At 59.1% G+C, this 22319-nt stretch overlaps 2 protein-coding genes across 3 annotated transcripts in view; one reads left to right on the top strand and one right to left on the bottom strand.

The window, feature by feature from the left end:
* Positions 1-3607: 3607 nt before the first annotated feature.
* Positions 3608-7435, top strand: SLC25A47 (solute carrier family 25 member 47). Its single transcript, XM_037503907.2, has 5 exons — positions 3608-3877; positions 4193-4264; positions 4867-5049; positions 5653-5977; positions 6200-7435. Exons 1-5 carry the CDS (start codon positions 3719-3721, stop codon positions 6472-6474), a joined length of 1014 nt encoding a protein of 337 aa, XP_037359804.1. The 5' UTR covers positions 3608-3718; the 3' UTR covers positions 6475-7435.
* Positions 7436-8100: 665 nt separating this feature from the next.
* WARS1 (tryptophanyl-tRNA synthetase 1) overlaps positions 8101-22319 on the bottom strand; it is a 29267-nt gene continuing 15048 nt past the window's right edge. For both annotated transcript variants that reach the window (XM_037503904.2, XM_037503905.2), the window contains exons 5-11: positions 18147-18266; positions 16800-16985; positions 13645-13745; positions 12353-12465; positions 11978-12151; positions 10004-10144; positions 8101-9141 (exon numbers count right to left, since the gene is read on the bottom strand). In XM_037503904.2, the coding sequence (XP_037359801.1) occupies positions 8980-9141; positions 10004-10144; positions 11978-12151; positions 12353-12465; positions 13645-13745; positions 16800-16985; positions 18147-18266 (997 nt within the window). In that variant the 3' untranslated portion in view covers positions 8101-8979. The remainder of the gene's footprint in view (positions 9142-10003; positions 10145-11977; positions 12152-12352; positions 12466-13644; positions 13746-16799; positions 16986-18146; positions 18267-22319) is intronic.

The following is a 22319-nucleotide window of genomic DNA, read 5'->3' as shown; positions in this document are numbered from 1 at the left end:
GAACATGAGCTTCAGAGCATTGATTGAAGGACTGGGTGCCTCCCTGAATGTGGGGCACAGGGGGGAAGGTGTCCAGGGCAACTCCCAGATTCCTTTTGGGGTGCCAAGAGGTGGAGCACTGGACAGTCTGCAGCAAACATGAGATATATATATTTTTAAAGATTTATTTATTTATGCATACAAGAACTGGGGTACAGGTCAGAGGTGTGGGGGGGTGGGTGAGAGGATCCACCCAGAGACAGAGCAGGGAGCAGAACAGGCAGATGTACTGACATAAACTGCTGAGGGGAGCAGCGGGCAAGTCGGGAGAGGTCTGCTGCGCCATGTGGGTTCTCCCTGGCCGGCCGGGGATTGAGCTCGTGCTGCAGTGGCTGCAGACAGCTTCTTAGGTTGCATTTCAACCCCTTGCGCCACCAGGGAGGCCCCAGCACCCATGAGATTAAATTGTTCCTCATCCTCTCAGGCAACAGTCTTCAAGCGCCCTCTTTACCTAAGGTACTGGTCTTTTGAGTACAGCAGCTTCAACTGAAACCCAGTCCTGTGTTTGCCCTGCTCAGAACAGGTCTATCACCTCCTTTCTGCACCCTCTGCTCCTGTTAATGTAACCTTAGCATATGGCCGACTGCTCCCACAGGGACATTCCCTGGGTCTTGCTCTGAATGGCCACAGACGTGCGCAGGTACTATCTCCGTTTGTGGAAGCAGAGCTGGAGGCACAGAGAAGTCGGGGCCCTGCCCAAGGTCTCAGGAACTGGGATGAACGGCAGAGCTGGGGTTTGAACCAGGCCGCCTGGCTCCTAGCCAGACACCGAGCAGTATTTCTCTAAACACCAGGATAGGCTGGATGAGGACTGGCCTCGCATGGGTCACGTCCTGCCCTTTGCCCCCTGTGGTGGCGGCTGCCCCTGCCCACCCTGTGCCCCCTTCATCGCACAACAGCTGGCGGGCGGGGCCAGCCCGTCCTCTGTCAGCACTGGCCTGTTCTAGGCAGCCGCGGGTCTGCCCACAGAGGACAGGAAGACGCAGCTCCCGGCCCTGCCCGAGGGCTCCCCACACAGGCCACCGTACCTGTCCCTCCCCGGGCCCTGCCAGCATCCGGTCAGTGGGACACATGGGCCAGAGCGCTGCCTCCCTGAGTGTCAGCGTCCCCATGACCGCCCCTTCCGGGTGCGGGCTGAGTCCCCTGGGTGTGACCGGGAAGGCCAGGCCGGGGCATCACGGGGGCTGGTCGTCCCGGTGTCTGGAGGTCAGAGCTGGCCCTGCCCTCCAGGCCCGGATGAGGCCCATTTGGACATCCTGAGTGTCCACCTGTAAAGTGGGAACCATCAGCCCCGCCTCCCTGCCGGGAGTCTGCAGGAGGGGTGCTGGGGAAGCTGTCAAGTGGGGTGCATGGCCCAGGGTTCCTGCTTTTTCAAGATGGTCGAGGGTGTCCAGCAGGTGGGAGTGGCGTGTTACTGCAGGTTTCTCCTCCGGGGGCACCCTGGGCACCACGGGGTCCCGCAGGCTGTGCTCCTCTCGCTCAGCCTGGCTGGGTGCTGGGAACTCGGGGGAGGCAGACCTGGCCGAGACCCGGGGGCAGGGAGGCACAGCGGGGACTGAGGTGGGAAGGGCATGGACCAGCTCTGGGCTGTGACTGGGTTTTGTGCTGCTCCCAGGGGGGATCTGCCAGCCTCAGCTACCGATGACCCATGGCTCCTCCTCCCCCTGACAACTGGAGCTCCAGGAGACAGACGAGTGAGGCTTACTTGCTCCAGGGCAGCCCGGCTCAGATAGCGTTTGTTGAATGACTAAGTGAGGCAGTTCCCTGGGCCAGAGCCTTCCAGAGCAGTCGAGGTCTCAGAGGAGGGCTGCGCCTGGGCTCTGAAGGCTGGAGTCCCAGCCCATCTCTGGACTTCCCCAGAGGACTCTGGGCCAGCCCTGTGGGCACCGTGGGGACAGTGACCTCTCGCTTCCCACACCTGGGTCCCCAGCACACTGGGACAAGGGTCCTTTGGGGGTGGGGTGGGAGGCAGTCCAGCTGCCCTGCGCCGGGGTGTGGGCCTTGACCTGCCTGCTTCCCAGGGGCCAGCGGTCAGCAGGCGCCTGCCTCCTGTCCCGGCCCCCACTGCAGGTATTTAAGGTCTCAGTGGAGCGGCCTGGGAGCTGTGGAGGCCGCCCCTGCGGTGGCACCAGACGGCTCCGCTCCCAGGCAGGCAGAACCCCAAGGCTTTCCCCACTCCCACGCTGTCCATGGATTTTATTGCTGGAGCCATTGGAGGTGACAGACCTATAGTGTAGGCCTGGGTGCCTGGGGGCGCGGGGGCGCTCTGCCCAGGGGGTAGACTTCAGCTGTAGCGGGGGTTGAGAAGCCCCCCGGGAAGTGGCGAGGACTTTGGGGGCCATGGGTCCTGGAGAGAGAGGCTTCCTGGAGACGGGGGCCTGCAGGAGGCGGAGGTGGGGTGAGCCCACACTGACCAGGGAGGTCAAGGGGGCGGGTTGAGGGGTGAGGGCTGCTTTGGGGAGCAGAGGGCAGTCTCCCCTGAGCCAGGTGGAGTCAGGAAGGCAGGGACGGGAAGGAGAGGCCTGGAGGGAAGCCGCCGGCCTGGGAGAGGGCGGGGAGGGAGGAGTCAGGGCCTGCGAGCTGGAAGGGGTGGTGGAGCGGGGGCCATCGGGCCGTGAACCCTGACCTCTCGGGCCCCCGAAACTGTTTTCTTTCTGGGGAAAGATTGCGAAAGAGGATCCCGAGAGGTCACCGGCCCTTGGGTCAGGGACTGCGGGGCTATTTTGGGAGCGGCGGCCTTGGCCTCACTTGCGAAACAGCCGTGGGCTGAACCCAGCACCTCGGCGCGCAGGGGTGTTCTCCGACGAGGGAGGGGGCGCCCACTGGCTGCCCTCGCTGGCGGGCTTTCCAAGAGCCACCCGGGCCCCCTATACACCAGGCCGAGGCCAGCGGCTGCCCTGGACCTCAGCAGGCCCAGAGGAGGGCTGCACCTGCCGACGGCCACACAGCCAGGTGGGGCGGCGGGGCCCGGGCGGCCTGGGCAGGACGGCCTGCCTGCCTGGGCCTGGGTCATGTCCTCGGGGCCTCTGGCCCCGGGGCATCGACGGCAGCTGAGCCGCTGACAGGGGCTCTGCCCGACACGTGTCCGGGCCAGCTGCCTCGTCACAGCCAGCCCTTGGCTGCGTCCCCCGCTCGCTTGCGTCCATTCCCTTTGCCGTTTCCTTCACGCGTGTTGAGTCGGGCCCTGGGATGCGAGTAACTGGCTCCGGAGCCCCGCTGTCCTCAGAGGGCTCTTAGCCCCGCCCTGGGTGACACCCCAGGCCTGGCTACTCTCCCTGGCAGCCCAGGGGGCGCAGAAGGTGAGGCCCTGGTGTCCAGCAGGGAGGAGGGAACAGGATGGGGCACCCGGTCCCTTGGCGTGGGCAGAGCACCCTGGTCCACACTTGTGCCTGCTCTGCCCATGTAGACGGTTCCCGGCAGCCCTTCCCAGAGCCCTGGGCCGCCCGCTCCCGGCCTGTGCCTGGGCTGTGCCGCCCTCTTCCCCCGCACTGCGGCTGAAAGGCGGGCTCCTCACGCACTGAGGCGGCAAGGCCAGCCACCTGCGGGGGGCAGCTCTCCCCAAGCACCCCTCCAGCGGCCTCCAGGACAGGCAGCACAGGGCCAAGACTCAGAGAAGGCAGAGGTCGCTGCACCCCCCGAGCCCTGGTTTCCTTGCCTGCGGAGCAGGGGTCACCCTCGGATGGATGAGCGCGGAGCAGACAGGCCGAACGGGCCCCGGTCTCCTCTCCCCGGGGTTGCCCTTGGGCTCCTTCCTCCTGCCCCTCCCCTCACCCACTTTTCCGCTTGCCTTCCAGGGGGCTGCGGAGTTGCTGTGGGCTACCCCCTGGACACGGTGAAGGTGCGGCAAAAGCCAGGCCCCGCTGCCCACCCCAAGGCCCCAGCCTGGGCCGAGGTCGCCCTGAGTCTCCTCACTCCACCCACGAAGACCTTTCTGGCAGGCTAACCAGAGCCAGTGCTCCTGGGGTGCTTGGGACTCTTTAGTGCTCCCCCCAGGCCTCAGCCTTCCCACCCGAGATGGGGCTCGTGGTTTCTGCTCAGCCTGCAAATCAGCTTGGCTGTGAAGGGGTCGGTTTTACTCCCCGCTCCCAGCCCTACCTGTGGACCTTGCCCTAGACCTGGAGCCACCCCTGCCTGAAGTCCACTTCTTCCGCAGGTCAGGATCCAGACGGAGCCCAAGTTCACGGGCATCTGGCATTGCATCCAGGATACATATCGCCGGGAGCGGGTAGGTCGGGGGCCCGTTAACTGGCAGGGGATGTCCGGGCCTCTGACCTCAGGTTGGCCACTGACTTACTGGTCAACACCTGGCCCAGCCTCATCCTCTCACCTTCCACGTGTGAATGATTGCGCCACCCTGCTAATTCCTGTGTGGATGGGAGCTGGGCCTTCGGGCACATGGGGTGTGCTGGGCACCAGGCCCTGGCCCTGGAGAGGAGCCACATGTGGTCAGGTGGCATCTGTGCGTCTGCATCTGTGCCCTCAGGCTAGGCACCCACGGAAAGCAGTGCTGGGTGGAGTTGTCAGGCCCCAGGGTGTGCTCAGAGATGCATGCAGAGGAGGGGCTCAGGGACAAGCACCAAAGAGAACTTGGGGCTCAGAGAGGCAGGAGACAGGCCAAAGAGCAGCACGCGGCTCCTCACACCAGCGCCCCCTGGCCCCCACATCCTCAAAGTCCAGGGCTCTGATTCCTATTTACAGCTGGGGTATGGAGGCCTAGGCCTGCATGGGGAGCAGGGGTAGCCCAGCTTCCTCCCCCTGAGCCAGCAACTCTGGGCGGCCCCTCCTCCTGGATGGCCTCTGGCCTGACTCTCCTCCCGCCTCCACCAGGTGTGGGGCTTCTACCGGGGCCTCTCACTGCCCGTGTGCACGGTGTCCCTGGTCTCGTCCGTGTCCTTTGGCACCTACTGCCACTGCCTGGCGTACATATGCCGCTTCCGGTATGGCAGCGCTGACGCCAAGCCCACTAAGGCTGACATCACGCTCTCGGGATTCGCCTCCGGCCTTGTCCGTGTGAGTGGGGCCCCGGGGCGCAGGGAAGCAGGGACTGCACCTCCAGGCCTGGCAGGCAGGGAAACTGAGGCCTGGTGAGGGCAGAGACTGGGCAGAGGTCGGGACTCTGGAGACTGGGACACTGAAGGGCTTGGGGTGCGTCGGGGCCTTGTCTCCTGGTTCTCAGTGAGGGGGTGGTGAGGCCTAAGTGAGGTCAAGCGAGTGAAGCCCCAGCACAGACTGACTGGTGTGAACCCTGGGACTTGCCAGTTTCCTTGGCCACTCAATGTGAGCGAGGGCCCATGTCACACGTGTGTGCCATTAAACTGATGCTGATGGGCTTGCGTTAAATACGTCAGTGCTAGGAGCTCTTGCACGTGACTCATGCTCTGAGCGCATTCACCGCGAGTCAGACGCTCAGCTCCTGCTGCGCGGAGCTGTGCTGCTGGGCATTGGCTTGGGGGACGGGGTGGCTTTGAACCCCGTTCCCTCACAGCCCTTTGCCCAGCCTGGCACTTTTTGGGATTCTGACACCTCCATGGGCACCGTGAGGCGGGCGGGAGGCCAGGGGTGTGGGGGCAGGGCTGCTGGCACCACCTCAGCCCCCTCCTCCGCCTGCGCCAGGTGTTCCTTACCTCGCCCACCGAGGTGGCCAAGATCCGCCTGCAGACGCAGATGCAGACGCAGCTCCAGCAGCGGCGGCCCTCAGCCTCGTGGCCTGTAGCCGGGCTCCCTGTGTGTCCAGCGTCCCCTGCAAGCCCACGGCCTGGGCCCAGATACCGCGGGCCACTACACTGCCTGGCCACGGTGGCCCGCGAGGAGGGGCTGCGCGGCCTCTACAAGGGCAGCTCGGCCCTGCTCTTCCGGGACGGCCACTCCTTTGCCACCTACTTCCTCTCCTACGCCATCCTCTCTGAGTGGCTCACCCCCGCGGGCCACAGCCGGCCAGGTGAGTGGGAAGGGGCGCTGAGACCGGGAGAGGCGGCGTGGAGGCGGCTTGTGGGCAGGCCCTCAGAGCCCTCCCCAGGGTCGGGGCCAGCCCGCTCGGTGGCCTTGGACAAGTCAGGTAGGTGGAGGGCTCCTTTAGGCCCCGCGTGCTCCCCGCCCTCCTGCCGGCCCTCCTCAGGGGCCCAGCCCGCCCGCATCAAGGCCGCGCGGGTCTCTCCTGCAGCTGTCTCGGGTGTGCTGGTGGCCGGTGGCTGTGCAGGGGTCCTGGCCTGGGCCGTGGCCACCCCCATGGACGTGATCAAGTCGCGCCTGCAGGCGGATGGGCAGGGCCGGCAGCGCTACCGGGGCCTCCTGCACTGCCTGGTGAGCAGCGTGCGCGAGGAGGGGCCGCGGGTGCTCTTCAAGGGGCTGACTCTGAACTGCTGCCGCGCCTTCCCGGTCAACATGGTGGTCTTCGTCACCTACGAGGCTGCGCTGAGGCTCACCCGGGGCTGCTAACCTAGCTGGTCCCCACGCCCCAACCCACCGGCAGCTGCCAGAGGTCCTGGTGGCTGGAGGAGGCAGACGGGAGTGTTGGGGTCTGGGCCCTCCTAGAGCGGTCACCCAGGACAGGGGGAGCCTCCCCACGTGGTTCAGTGAGGCCTGAGCTGGACCGGCCCGCTACAGACTGCAAGAAGACCAGGGCCCTCGGCTGTCAAGCCCGGGTGGGCCAAGGGTCACTCGAGCCGCAGCGCAGCGGGCCCCTTCGGTGAGGACAGTGCCCTGCGGAGAGTTCGTGCTTTTGCTCAGTTCATTCCAGCTCCCCTCGCCCCTCCCGCCGCATCCGTCTCCAGGGCACCCTGGCTTCCTCACCTCTGTCCATTACTCAGTTGTCGGCTCCGCTGCCCCCACAACCCGCACCCCTCCGCTCTCACTGTGCCCTGCTGCTGCTCTGGCACCCTGCCCTTAGGACAGACACAGCTCATCTCCAGACGGGACCCGCATGCAGCGAGGCTGAACCCTCGTGACTGGTCCAGGCCCTGCTCATTCCGGCCCCAGGCTGCTCAGAGGGCACCGCCGGACACCCAGGGCCGCCCGGTACGAGCGGACAGCCTCACTGCCCGCAGGCCCCAGAGGTGGAGTGGGGGAGCCTGGCCAATAAAATGTTTCTGAGGCTGCTGTGGCTGCTCTGTGGTCGGGGGTGGTGACTGGTTCCCACATCGCCACGCTGGGGCAGAGAGTGCCCTCTGGCCAGCCAGTGCTTGGGTGCTCATCCCCTGCCTTCGGGTGGTGGGCCTGGCTTGGGTGTTGAACTGGCACACAGCTGGCACCCCCACCCCAACATGACCCCTTTAGAAATAGGGCAGGGAGGGGGGCCAGAGCTGGTCTGCCCACTGCACACGGCAGCTCTGCAGGCCAGGCTGCTCTGGAAGCTTCCCTCAGGATCAAGGGTGGCCCCCGAGGGTGCCGCATCTGTGTGTGCCGACCTGGGTGGTGGGGCCCCTGCGGGCTGTGTGTGCTGTGGGGTGCCTGGTGGGGTGAACACAGCAGAGCTCTGGGCCCGTGGACCCCGTCTGGTGTCCGTCATCACTTGTGTTTGCACCTGTGACCTGGGTGCAACCGAGTGACAGGAAGTCGCCTCCAGCAGGGCCAGGACCCTGTGGGTGGCTCCTTCCTCTGGCCATAGCCAGCGGGATGGAGTGAGGCGGTGCCACTCCCTCAAGGGCCTCATGGGTGGCATGGCAGGGGGGACAGCAGTGTCAGGGGGCCCAGCCAGGCCTGCTTTGTGTAGCCTTGGACAAGTGACCTCCCCTCAGCCTTAGTTTTCCAACTTGCAAAGTGAGGACAGATGGGTATCGACCCCTGGCTCACCAGGCCCCTGCCCAGCTGGCTCCCAACTGCCCCTTGGCTGACCCTCCTTAGCAAAATGACATTTCCTTGCCCTCCCCACTGGGCACATCAACTGAGGCACACTGGGGAGGTCACTGAGGCTGGAGAGGTGGCGGGAGTCCGCCCTGCATGCTGATTCTTGCTGGCCCGCCTCTCAGTGCCTGGGAGCTCCTGGGACGGTCTCCGTCCACGGGGCGCCCAGGAGGGGACAGTGCAGCACACTGCCGGGTCAGAAGTGAGGCCTCGGCTCCCTTGTCAAACCGCAGACAGCACAGCGACACAGGCAGGACTGAGGACGTTTATTTATGCCAATGACAGGGGGTAAGAGCTTGATGGGCTTGTGCCTACAGAGGGGACAGACGCAGGCCTCCCGAGAGATGTATTCTGCTTTCCTGGAACTACACACCAGCCACCATTCAATGGGGGCCTCGAGGAACGTGGGCGTCCCTGCCAGCCAGGGCGAGGGGCAGGGCCCTGCTCTGGGCAGACATCCACGCCGGCCAATGTTGGCACAAAAGCATCTGTGGAGGCAACCGACTCCCCTCAGCATCTTGCACAACCAGGGGGGCGGGCTGCTTGTTCTCAGGCTGGATGCTTGGGGTTCGGTGAGACATTACTAGGATGTCCAGGGAAAGCACGTGGTTTCCGGAGTAGGCTCTAAGCCTGGCCTGGGGTTTCACCCATGAGTCTACTGAATAAAAATTGGCCAAGCCTGGCCAACATCCAGGGTGAGAGCAGAGTTCCTGCAGGCGACTTCCAGGTTACAGTTAGAGGGGCTGCTGGTGGGGGCGGATTTTGACTCCAGACATGCAGACAGCACGCCCCGCCAGGGCAGGTCTGAAGGGCACACTGGGGACAATGGAAGGCTGCGGGGACCAGGACAGGCTGGCCGCTGGCCAGCCAGCCCAGGGCGCCCCATCCTGGGGGTGGCTTTGTGGGAGACAGGCTGGACTCGCCTGTGTGACCCTGCGGTGTCAGCCGGCAACCCCCAGCCCGCAGGGCCCCGAGAGACAGGGAGGATGACGGGCAGGACGGCATCGACACACAGAGGGGTGCAGACGCGAGACCCACAGCACGGGGGACGGTGGTGGCGCGGGGCGGGGCCGGGGGCCCTGCAGGCTCGCGCGGCGGCCATCACTGGAAGTGATAGGACAGCTTCCGGGGGGTCATGAACTCCCTGATGATGTCGTCCGTGACGGCCTGGCGCCGGGCCTGGTGCTCGGCAATCAGGGGCTGCAACACCTCCACCAGCGTATTCTTGAGCTCCCCGGTGAGCATGGCCCCGCTGGTGTAGTCCTGCGGGAGACGCGGGGCGGCCCGAGGGTGAGTGTCTTGAGCCCCGCCCGCCCTTCAACTCTGCTTTTCAGAAAATGACCAGACGCCCGCGCTGAGGGGAAGCGGCCGAGCCCACGGCTGACCCTGGGGCCCCACTGGCTTCCCTAAAATCTCTGCTGTATCTTTCACTTTCTGACCTGAGGGCGAGGAGCGCTGGGGAGCGCGCTCGTGCAAGGCCCGTAACCACCAAGCAGCAAGGAGAAAACCCGCCCTGTGGCAGGGCCGCCGCGGCACTGCCCGGTCCGTTAGGGGCCTCTCCAGGGTGTCTATATGGCTGCCCCGCTGCGCGTCCACGCGAGACCCTTTTCCCACTGGCGTGGCTTGTCTGACAGTTGCTAACACTCTCAGGTCGCATGAAGGCCAGCCTGTGACAATTCTCAGTGTTTCCTTGCCAGAGTGCTCTGGATGGTTCGCTGTGATCATTTTTAGCATCTCTGCAAGAAAAGCTCCTTATTCAGGATCACTTCCTTGGAAAAGGCTTCAAGAACTAGAAGACCAAGGCTGTGACCAGGGGCCCTGCGAGCCTGCTGTGCACCCCTGCAGATGGGCCGTGAGCCTGGGAGCTTCTGGGTGACAATGGGGTGACACACAGCCAGCCCATTCCAGAACTTTCACCCCTGATGGTGATTTCCTTCGACCTACATGTCTCCGATGCTAATCAGACTGAGCTTGTATGGTCGCTGACTCAACAGCAGCTTGTACTTTCTCCTTTGCCAACTGGCCCTTCCTGAGATTTTCTGGCACATGGTTAAAAACGTGGCTGGCCTAGCGGGAGCCTGGCCGTGGGGGAGGGCTAGGCCGGCCAGCGCTGGGACCACCTCACCTTCCTGATCTGCTCCAGCTTGTCGTCATCCTCCAGGAAGAAGGTCAGGTACATGAAGGACACGTCCACGTCGCAGTTGCCCCCAAACTGCCTGTGCTCCTCGACAGTGTCCCTCCCTCCAGAAAACGCGTGCTTGTTGACCTGCGCCAGCAAGGGGACAGAGAAGTCAGTGGGCCTGGCCATCCCATGTGTGCTAATAGGCGGAAGTCACCCGGGGCTGTGTTCTGTCTGGTCAGGTCCTGACCAGAGGCACGCCCAGGCTCAGGGACGGGGGTGGGGTGTGTGTGTGTGGGTGGGGGGGTGAAGGAGCCCCACAGTGTTCCCTCCTGGCAAGCCTGGGTAGCAGCCAGTGGGGATCACTGCAGGGAAGGGTCAGGAGAGCAATTAGCTCTGAGCCCCCACTCCTCACAGACAGAACAGTCGGGAAAGACACGGCACTGACTCTGCTAAAACTCATGGAAGTGTCTCAGGGATTCTTGGGTGACCAGCTTCAGAACAAGGACAGACAGGGCATCTTCAGCAAAGGGGTGCTTCAGGGAAGGGGTGTTGCCACCCGGGCGTGGAGGCTGCAGTACCCAGCACTGCCTAGCGGCTAGTGAGCTTGGGCTGTTACGCTCCACCAGGACAGTGGGGCTGGCCTGCAGTGACCCCAGGCCCAGGATAGGCCACTGCACCTCCGACCCCAGAGTCGGAGGCCAGCCCTATGAGCAGCACTCTCGGGGCCCGCGACCAAAAATCACAGGTGGGTGCCCAGCCTGGCAAACTGTGCAGAGGAGAAACCCGGACTTCACAGGGTGGCCCTTAAGGCTCTGAGGGATGTGGTGGCACCAGCCTGGGCCAGTGACAGCAGGGACACAAGAGCCCTACCTCCGGTCTAGGGGGTGGGTACAACAACTGTTCCTGCATCACAGCTGGCGTCTTGACAGCAGGACCACGGCAAGGCCCACTGCTTACAGCTGCCGGCTGGGTGTACCTGGCTTCCGCACCCAGAAGTGGACACAGCCCCCGGGGTGGCTGCTAGGACTCCCTGAACTGGCACAGGGGAGCAAGGGCACCTCCTGCGGCCTGCCCCAAAGGGGCTCCCGGCTGGGGTCCTCTGCAGTCTCACGTCACTGCTCACCCCACCTCAGGGGCTTTGCTGGCTCCCAGGAAAACAAAAGGTGCCCGCGAGCCACCTGTCACTTCCTCACGACTTCTCACAAGCAGAAGAGATGATGGCTCTGCTGGAGGGCGCAGCGGCCCCCCACCCTCCCCGCACTCTCCTTCTACAAGTTTTGCCAGAATTGAAAGGGAAAGAGAAAGGGTGGGAGAGCTGGCGTGTCATTTCCTGAAAGTTTTGGTATCGAGGGCGTTGCCTCCGTCAACCAGAACACTGGGGACTTTCCAGAGGGCCAGGGCCTGGCAGTGGCTCAGAGTCACATGACACACCTCAGTTTCTGTCACTCCCACTTAATTGTTTAGCCCCCACACACCAGGCAGCTCCAAATAAAGCATCAGCCGCTCGTGGGCAGTGAGGGCCCGTGTGGCAGCGGAGCCGGGGCAACAGCAGCGCGGCCCCGAGGAAGCTCAGCTGTTCCTGACTCAAGTTTTGCTGGAGACTCGGCAAATATTTGCTGAGTGCCAGCTGCATGCCAGGGGTACAGCCCCTGGGCAGGGCATGGCTGTCCTGTCGGAGGACATTTTTCAGATCTGCTTTGGCAAGGAATCTTGGGGCACAAATTAGCCCCCAGGTCCCAGCATGGTGCTGGCTGCTCGCAGGCCACGGGGGAGCCCTGCGGGCACTGGTAGCAGTCCCGGGCAACTTGATCCTTGGCTGGGCTGTGCCCTTCTGGTCCCTTCTGAGGAACATGCTGCCCTCACCAGTGAGCACGAGACAGGAGACAGCTCCTGCCTGGCTGGCACTGAAACAAGGCTGGCTTCTCTCTGAGGCCTGCTCTGCTCACACATGCAGCCCCTGCTCAGGGAAGTGCTCACCTTTGTCTTGATCTGCTTGGCTGTGTCTGTGAGGAAGATGGAGGAGTTGGGGTCGCTGGCACTCATTTTGGTCTGGGCGCCCTGCAGGGCGGGGAAGAAGGTGGAGTGCAGCAGGGCTGGCTTAGGGTAGCCGATCCTGGGAGCCACGTCTCTGGTCATTCTAAAGTAAGGATCCTGCGGAGAGAGGGGCCTCGTGAGGACAGCTGCAAGGCCCGGGCCAGCTGGTGGCCAGAGAGCTGCCCCAAGAGGGCCTTCGCGCAAACACTCAGGCTTCCAAGGACGTGGAAGAATTGATCCCAGCCCCGATGTCTTCCAAGACCCCTCTCCCCGCGGAAGCGTGCCGGGCACCGCGCTGATCCGCTCCCGCCGCCTCACCTGGTCGATGGCGCAAGGGATGAGGCACTGGATGTCCGTCCTGCCCTGGAAGATCTGAGGGAACGAGTTGCTGAAGGAGGGCGCCGCCTGGATGGCAGGAAAGCTGATTTTCCCTGAAAGGGGGGACGAGATACTTTTACCCGAGATCAACGTCTACTCTGGATGATCAACCCAGGGAGGGGATGAACAAAACAAAAACCCCCTAAGTTAGAGGGTCACAGTCATTAAAGAAAATCCGAAAACACGGAAGTGGGCAGGAAAAGACCCACAGCCCCATCCAGCCTCTCTCACCACTTCCTGGCTCACGGGGTGCATTTCAGTCGCGATCAGACCCTGCTTAGCCTTTCCTTGCCCTTCCCTCGGGACCCCGGGCCGGGCCATGTGGGACGTGGTCAGTCCTGCACATCTCGCACACCTGCCAGCCCTTCTCTGCCCTGCGGGCGTCAGGCTGCTCTTCGCCTTCCATGATAATGCCATCTTGGTACGTACGTGGTTTCAGCGCTCTGAGGTGGTTACTGTCCACACTGCCACTTGCTAAGCCTGCAGCTGGGGGCAGCCGGCTGGGGTCACAGCGCACAGACCTCTGTGTGACGCTGGCAAGTGGGGCCCTGGCCATGGCTGGGCACTGCCCGCTGCTGCTTCTCTACCCCACTAAGTCTGCTCTACGTGATGCTTTCTCCGGGAATTGTTTTCTCCCCACTTCAGAAAGAGGCACCCATTTCTCTGGGGGGCCAAGTGGATGTCTAGCTGTTGCCACCTGTGCCCCTTACTGCATGGAGTGCCAGGCACTGCTGCTGTGGGGGTGGCTCTGTGCTCGGGGATGTTCCTGGGCTCCCCTACTCCTCACAGGCCTGTGGAGGAGACGCTTCACCCCTGTGGTTGACAGACTGACAGATGGTGGCTCGGACGGTCTACATGGCTGGCCAAAGTGACACAGCAAGTGCCTGGCTGCACTAGGGTTCAAACCTGGGTTTCTTGGCAGCAAAGTCCATGCAGCTAGTCATGATGTCACCACCTCCTTAAGCGCTCAGCGTGGTTTTTGTGGCTAGCAATGGTGCCATGAAGGAGGGTCACAGGGCTTCCACCAGCCCCTCTTCCCTCTCAAGGGCGGGGACACTGAGAACCAGGGACCAAAGGATGGCAGAACTTTGGTTGAAGGCAGCGCATGACTCTCTGGGGTCAGGAATACCTGCCTCTGGGCCTACTCCTAAAGAACCAGCTGCACAGCCGCCATCTCTGGAGCTGGCTCAGCCAGGGGGCTGCAGGGCCCCGTGTGTGCTAGGGCTCCTTACCAATGCTGTCACTGTCCGTGAAGCCGAAAATGCCCTTCACCTGGTTGAAGGTGACGTGCTTTTGGATCTTCACCACATTCCTGTAGAAGTCTGAGCTCGACCTGAAAGATAGACAGAATCAGACGTGGCCCAGAGGGCAGTGTTCCTCACGCAGTGATGGCCCGGGGAGGACGCATGTGCCAGGAAGCCGCTGCAGGCAGTCACCTTCAGCAGGTGAGCAGAAACACCTTTACCGGCAGGGCTGCCCAGGAAGGGTGGAAACCAGTGTGAACCCAACAGAAGCAAACAGGGTTTGGACTTAAAGCCCACTGGGGTCAGGGCTGGGCCGGGGGAGCTCAGGGCTGGGAGCCTTCCCACTGGGCCAGACCGTGCTGTGGGCTGGGGACACTACTTGCAGAGTGGCCGGATGGAGGGTCTGCTGAACAGATGGCCCGGGGGAGGTGGCGGCTTGTCCCAGAGCAAGCTAGCGCCCCCCACTATGAGGTGGCCAGGATGAGCCCAACCCCATGACAGGGCTGGACAACCAGGTGCTGCTGGATGAAGGAGGTGTGGACACAAGCCTGAGTCGTGGCAGCTATTCTGCTATGCGAGGGAACTAGGCGAAGAATGGAGGAAACACAGGGCGGGGGCAGAACCCAGAGGGCTACAAACATGGCATCTTTTCATGAAGAAAGGCAGCAGCTTCCTCTAGGCCCCATCACATGGCAGGCAGCAAGAGGATGACAAGGGAAAAAGTGGGCCACTTACTGTCGTGGTGTCTGCACCGTGTGGCCAGAGCTGTGGTGCATGCTGGACATGCTAACTCAGTCTAATACTCTAATACTCTACAGGTAGAGACTGAGGCTCAGGGAGGTTAAGAGTCATGTCATAGACCTGGTGAGGGCAGGAGCTGAATCCAAACCCAGGCTCGCTGGTCCCAAAGCCTGCGCTTTTTACATCTGTCTCCCAGCTAGGAAGGGCTCAGGCTCGGGGTGCAGTAGAGAACTGCTCAGTCTTTGGGCAGCTCAGTTGAGGAGTCAGGGGTGGTCCTGGGGCAGGTAGCCCCAGCTGCTCCCCTCCCAGCCAAAGGTGGGGTGCTGGCTTGGGTGTATTCCTAGCTCTGGAGACCAGGAGGGAGATCTGTCAAACACAGACATACTATTTCTAGTAAAATTTCCAGAAAAAAGTGCTAAATGCTTTAGTGGTTGGAAGAAACTCTTTAAGGGAATAAGATGTTTAGAAACAGGATTAAACTTCTAAAACATCCCTCTTAACTTTAGTTCAGTATAAAGTACCTTTCCAAGAAGACATGTTAAGACCCTTTGGCTGACATGTCTGGTTTTCATGTCTACTCCATGATCACGAAGGAGCAAAGGTGCAGGATGGGGAACTGCAGGGACGAGACAGCCTGGACGCCGTCACCACAGACCACAGGGTCCCCCCAATGTGCTAGAGGAGGGGCTGGTCACATGGTCATCTTTCCACATGGAAGTTCAAAGGCTCCCCCCACTCCCAAACCAGTCACGGACTTAGGAGAGGCCTGGGCTTCCGCCCCACTGACGTCTGCGCTCAGGGAGGCAGCCCGGGATCCGCTCCAGGCCGTTCTCTAGGTACCAGCAGGGACCTGCCGCAGAAAGCACCTGGGACTGAGCTGCTGACCCAGTGGAATAGGGCCACTGTCATACCGCACCAGAGGTGCAGAGTTGGGGCGCTTGCTGGGGAGACAGGGGAGCAGGGAAGGACTTTGTTTGGAAGGAGGCGTAGGAATTTGCTGCACTGGGAGTGGGGGGTGGGAGGAGGGGAGCAGGGACACTGGGCAGAGACGAGCATGCGCTGAGACGGGGTGGCAGCCTTCCAGCTGGGGGTGGCGGTGATGCTGCCGAGGAACACAGGCCAAATGTGAGAGCGCTCGTGGTGAGCTACTTGGAAAGTAAGCACTTTATCCTGATGCTGATGGAGAAGAGGCAAAGGCACAGCAGCGGGGCAAAGCCAAACCTGATTCGGAAAGCGCACTGTGGGTGGGGGCCAGTCCCGAGGGGTGGGGCAGGACAAGCTGCACAGAAGACAAGGAGACCTGGTCCTCAAAGAGCAGCAGAACCCGCAGTGGGTCCTTGGGCTCAAGCAGCCCAATCAGGCAGTTTTAAGAAAAGGGAGCGAGAAACCAAGTGTCATGAAAATCTAGTGCCACCCACGGCCTCGTCCAGTCCCAGCGCCTGCTGAGAAGGGCAGGTGGGACTCCTGACCCTGAAAGGCGGCGCCAGGGCTCGAACCCAGGTCTGCTTTCCTCTCTTCAAAGATCCCGCTTCTTCAAGGACACCTCCTCCTCCATGCCCACAGGGCAGAAGCAACAGAAATGATTAAGACCGACTAGGTAAAATTAGAAACTTAATTCATTTACCAGCATGTATCAAAGCCAGATTTCCTAGGAGGCATCCTTTTCTTTCAATGGAAGTTTTTAAAACCACCAGTGAGATTTCAGCACTTGTAAGAGGGAACACGAGGGGAAACAGCAGGAGCAAGCTCCCTGGAGCTTCCTACTCACACAGCCCTCCGCGCCCTGCCCGGAGACCCCGCTCCTGGAGTGAGGGCCACCCGCACACAGCCAGGTGCCACTCAGTCCACAGAGCCACTGTTGCCTGGGGCCGCCAGTGCCTTAAGGGGAGCACCACATTGGACATGTTTGAAAAATATCTGTTGAGCTGAAGAGTCTTCTTAGAACAGCCAAAAAGTATTTTTCTAGCATACTTCATGATAGTTACTTGGGATGAAGGTCAAGGCCTCAGAGGTTTCAATTCAAGGATGATCAGAATGAAATACTTGGTCTATTGAGTGGCCAAGGAAAGAGACTAGACACTGAGGAGTGGCACAGCAGGGAGGAGGCACCAAGAGAGGAAGTTGCCCTAACTTCACCGGACTGACAGAGGTCCCTGGAGAGAGATGTCGGTGCAGAAGCACTGCCCTGTCGTGAGTTGAGGATGAAAAGCTTAACTGGAATAAAACCAGTAAGTCAGATCATAACGTAATGGTGGGAGAACAACACTGGCCAGGTGCTTCCACATTACGCTCAGCCATGGTGACCCGAGGGCTGTACCTAGTTACTTATTAAAAATTTTAAGTTTCTCGCTGTTCTCTTTGTACCTACTTATTTAAAAGGCAGCTGGGTGCTTTCGTCTTACCCCATATAGTCCAGGTCAGAGAATATGAAAGTTTTTTTGATGTCAAAGCCACAGGCGATGATGTCCTTAGCGTTCTCAATGGCATAGCTGTGGGTGTCGTCGAGGGTCAGACCGTCCTTCCACAGGTACTTCTCGTCATCCGTCATCTGGATGACCAAGGGTACATTGAACACATCCTGCAGCCACCTGAGAGACACGGGAGAGGGCTGGGGTCATCTCCCCACAGAAAAATGCCACCGGCATCTGAAAACACAGTTCCTGCTGTTCAATAACAAAAATCCAACCAATGCATTTAAGATTTGATTGGCGGGCCTCCCTGGTGGCACAGGGGTTAAGTCTTAGCACTATGAAGCTATCAGCAGTCAGTGCAGCAGGAGTTCGATCCCCGGCCAGGGAGGTGACCCACAACGAGGCGCAGCGGGCCTCTCCTCTCTCCTCACTGCTCCCTTCAGCAGTGGATTTCAGTCAATCCACCTGTTCTGCTCCCCACTCTGTCTCTGGTGAATCCTTTCACCCCCTACACTTTTGGCCTACACACCAGCTCTTATATGCATAAATAAAATAAATCTTTAAAAAAAAAGATCTGATTTGCTTTACTAAACTGTTCATGAATCAGGCAGCCTCCCCTCCAGCCAGCAGAAAGGTGCTCAAAATAGCTGTACAAAAGGAAAGGTTTTCAGAGGCTGGAAGAGGGTAAGGGATGGGAAGAGGGAATTATTTCAGGCCCAGGTAACCCTACCTATGGGGGGTGGAAAAAGGCTGGCAGATTATTATCTCATCTTCCTCTGGGAAATGGGGCTGACCTCATTGTGCAGATGGAGAATCACCCACTGAAAATTCCCCACCACACCCCTAAGTGAGGCGGAGGCTGCAGGGGGTTTGAAAGTGAGGCCAGGTTGGGGATTAAGTCTTAGTGGGCTCAGCATAATCGCCTCATTTTCATTTTCAGCACGACTAACAACGTGTGTCAAAACTTCCTTGTCTACAGATGTCAGGATCGTGTGACCCTGACTGACGACAGGGCTCCCCCTGCAGCCACGGCTCCTGTGGGAGCTGCCCGCGTACTTTGGAAGGCTCACGATGATTTCACGAGGCAGGTACAGTTCTTCCACCTTGCAGATATGGAAACCAAAGCTCAGAGATGTCACCTCCCAGGGTCAGAAGGACAGGGGCGAGGAGAGGAGAAACAAAGCCACGCTCTGTCCACCAGGCCACTGTCCTCGAAAGTGACACCAGGAACAGACAAGTGAGCAGAGGCCACCAAGGTGCCAACTGCCTGCTCTGTTCAGCAGACATGACCGTGTCCTCTCCGATTAGCTAATAAAAGGCGACCGAGGAGACACTCACTTGGTGAAGATGAACGGGATGAGATGGCCGACGTGCATGGCTTCGGAGGAGGGGCCCCTGCCCGTGTACAGGTAAAATGGCTTCTTGTTTTCATAGGCATCGAGAACTTGATTCATGTCCCTAAAGGAAAAAGAAGTAAAAAATAATATGATTTTGTGCGGAAAATATCGAGGTGCTGGTGCTACTGGGAAGGAGGAGGAGGCAACCAGCATGGAGCCGGCCACAGCGATCGTGCTGGGGTGGCACTGAAGGAAACCTCCACCGTGTGGATCCTTCCGGGCTGTTTACAGGTGGGAGACATGCTGTACGGTAAATTAATCAGGTTTTTTGTGCCACTGGCCTTGGTGCTATCACCTGTGGTCTTGATCGTGTTAACGCAGAAGGCACTGAGTGTGGGGCACGCATGCCTGATTGTGGACACCTGGGCATGGGTGTGTGCGCATGTGCAAGTGTGCACACCTGTGCCTAGGAGGGAGGGGCTTGAAGGGTGGCGTCACTCAGAGGCAGACAACGGCGACGAGAGGGTGAGTGATTACAGAAGAGACGAGACCACAAGAGATGGCCAGAGAGAGCCCAGGGAAAGAGCATGAAGATTTGTGGGGGGCTGGGAGGCTCGGCTGCCTGCCTGCCTGCCCCCCAGCCCGGCCTGCCTTCTCCATGCCAGCCCCCTTGCCTGTGTGCCTGGTTCCCTGGAGAGTGGAGGTAAGTGAAGTGGTCAGGCTTTTTACGCCGCTGGCTTCTGTGGCTGTCGCCTGTGGCCTTGACTGTACTAATACAGAAGGCGCTTGGGAGGTGAGCAGGGTACACCTGATTGTGGACACATGGAGCACGGTGTGGGCATGCGTAAGTGTGCGCACTTGGGCCTGGAGGCTGAGGCTATTGGGGTGGCCTCACATAGAAAACGGCTACTGTGGAATGGCTAGGGGAAGACGAGCCCACAAGAGAGCCCAGAGAAAGAGAAAAGATTTGCCTGGGGGCTGGGCAGTCTATGGGGGCTCCCATCTGCCCCCCCACCTCCCGGTCCCCACTGTGTGCCTGGTTGTGCCACTATAGAGAGGATTAAAGCCTGAAAAATCCACTGATGAGGGCTCTGGGACTTTCCTTTATTTGTCTGCCCATATCCATAGTGAACCTGCCCTGTGCCTGCTGGCACAGCAGACATAGGCTGGGCATCATGCGTCTGGAAGATGGTCAGGCGGGGCAGGCTGCGGGATCTGTCACACGTCAATGCTGACACGCCAGCTACTTGGAATGTCCTCTGAGAGTTTAGAGGTGACAGCTGGAGAGCTGACTTGGGGTTCCTCAGGTAGGCTGGGACCAGGTATCTTTCATCGGGGAATTGTTCTGGAATCAGCAGCTCTCCCCCAGGACTGGGGTCCACAAACAATGCACATGGAGAGTTCTCCTGGGCTGTGCCTTGGGCAGACCCTGCCCTAGTGATTCTGTCAGCGGGGCTGGGGTGGTATGTGGGGATTGACTGCAGAAACGGCTACAGAGTGTGAGACTGCTACCCTGAGGTGTGGATGTGCTTTTTTTTGGGGCAAAGGATCCCCAAATAGAAGAGAACTGGCCAGATTCGAGAGGCCTGGGTGGGAGAACCCAGAGAACAGTCCTCTCAAGTGACTTCTTATTCCCCTGGTGCAGAGTTAAAGGTGCCAATCTCCGGGCTAATGGGATCAGGAGCCTCCTGTTTTTCCGGGCTTAATTGTGCCATCCCTCCCCCCATAAGGAGTATCACCTGCTGTTCTTGAAATAAGGAAGAATACACAACTTAACTGGTTCTCACCACCGGCCAAGTTAAACTTTCATGGGTGTGTGGAAGAGAAAGCAAAGCAATGCCTTTGGGGAGCTGGGGGGCTGATAGCTCACTGCAGGGCCTGGCTGAGCTGGGGCTGGCACCACCCCCACCTGGGAAGCACTCAGCAGGTGAGGGAGCCCCGTCTGTGCCCAGCATATGCAGTGAGAGAGATACTCTGTTCAGTCTCCTATTGCACTGAGGACAGGGTGAGACGGGACCACAGCCTCAAGTGCTAGGCCTCCCTAAACCAAAGCCCACAGGATGACTGCGCTGAGGGAAACCAGTCAAAAGAGCAGTGAGAACTGAAAGATGCTAAACAGTTTTAATAACAAAGTTGGTAAACTCTGGGGTAAAGTCCAAGGAAAAAGAGAAAGAGGGAAGGCAACATGAGGAATGAAAGAAGGACCATTACTATTGATCTTACAGGAACAGAGTTTAAGGGAATCCTGTGGAAAAATTTAGCCCATTGTGATGAAATAGTCAAATTCCCAGAGAGAAACTACTAACACTGACACAAGAAGAAATGGAAAATCCAAACAGGTGTGCAACAAGCAGAGACTGAATAAAGTGTCCCACAAAGAAAAACCCAGGCCCAGAGGGTTTCACTCACCAGTGAATATTCTATCAAATATTCAAAAAAGGATGTCAATCTTCCACAAACTCTTCTAATTCACGCTACAAGGTATTAGCCTGATTTCCGAAAAGGACGAAAATGTCAGAAGAAAACCACGGGCCACCACTCCCGAGGCTGTGGAGGCCCAACGCTCGAAAGCCAAACCCAGCAACAGGCACACACCACGCCAAGTGGTCTTTGTTTGCAAAAATCCACCCACGTGACACACCATGTTGACAGACGGAGGACACAGACCATGTGACCATCCTAATAAACGGAGAAAAAGGATCTGACAAAATCCAATATCTTCTCATGATGAAAAAAATCAAACTACGAACATAAGGAAACTACCCTAACAGCATGGAGGTATTCCACCCCCGGCTAACAATGCCCAACAGACCCCACTTTCATGAGAGCCAGCAATGTGATGGAAATTTTAGCTATAGCAGGTGGGGAAAGAGGTCCAATTAGAAAGGAAGAGGTAACATTGTCTTTGCTCTAACATAATCCCATATATAGAACTCCCCACAGACACACACACACAAACAAAACAGACAAAAATCTACTGGGGCTCATAAATGAATGCAGGAAGGTTACAGGAAAGAAGAGTGACAGATGAGCACTAGTTGTATTTCTAAACAGTAGCACAGTATGTTGGCAGTGACATCATAATTTACAATAAATTTGCATCTGGTCTTAGTCCCATCCTATTTCTGAAGCAGAGCTCCTAAAACCTGAATTTCTTAGATGATGAGTGATAACAGTGAAATGGGTGTCTTTTGTTATTCACATAACAGCCCCTTTCAACCTAGCTGAGTTCACTAAAGGTGACTTAGAAAGCTCCCTGGGTAAGCTGAGGCTGGGGGATGTCTACAGGGAACCAACCAAAATTACGGGGTTGGGACCCTTCAGTCACCAGCATCTCCATCCCCAGCTCTGGGGAGGAGCATGGGGCTAGCTGTGAGCCTAAGTGCTGACCAGTGATTTAATCAACCACGATGCCTGAGGCTGAGGCCTTTACGAAAATCCAGAAGTGGGCTGGAGAGCTTCCTGGTAGGCTGACACAGGAGAGGGGAAGGGCTGTGCCCAGAGAGTTTCCGAGCCCTCCCCTTGTATCTCACCCTCCATCTCTGCTGTCTGGGTGTCCATCTGGGTGTCCAGAGCACAGCTTTAGAACAAACTGTGAACCCAGTGAGCACGATGTTCTCCTGAGTAATGTCGCTGCTCTAGTAAATTAACTGAGCCCAGGTGGGGGTCATGGGAATCTGATTTATAGTCGGTCAGAAGCACCGGCAGCAACCTGGATTTGTAACTGGTGCCAGAAGTTGGGGGGCAGACCAGGGGACTGAACCTCTCCCCAGATAAGAGAGTGTCAGAACTGAGTTAGGTTGTAGAAAACCCAGTTGGGGTCACAGGCATGTGAGGTGTGTGGAAACCCCCACAGCTGGGATCACCTGTGAAGCCTGTTGTAGCAGCAGAGGCCCACAGAAGTGAGTGTTTTCCTTCAGAAATAACAAAGCACAATCTGAAAATAAAATTGAGACAGCACCAAGAAGAATAAAACCCTAGCGATAACTCTAACAAAAGAAGTGTGAGATTGTACACTGAAAACTACTAAATAATCCTGCAAGAAACTAAAGACCGAGTGAAATAAAACATGTTCTAACTGCATGTATTGGGAGACAGGTTCAAGAAGGCATGGTCCCCAGGCAGGCATGCAGACCTTACACATCTACAGAGTGAGAGCCACCCTGCCAAAATC

The sequence above is a fragment of the Talpa occidentalis genome, unplaced genomic scaffold (genome assembly GCF_014898055.3).
Source record: "Talpa occidentalis isolate TD23 unplaced genomic scaffold, MPIMG_talOcc4v2.1 talOcc4.11, whole genome shotgun sequence".
Lineage (NCBI taxonomy): Eukaryota > Metazoa > Chordata > Mammalia > Eulipotyphla > Talpidae > Talpa > Talpa occidentalis.
The sequence above is the reverse complement of the archived record's forward strand: the minus strand, read 5'-3'. Positions and strand labels throughout refer to the sequence as shown.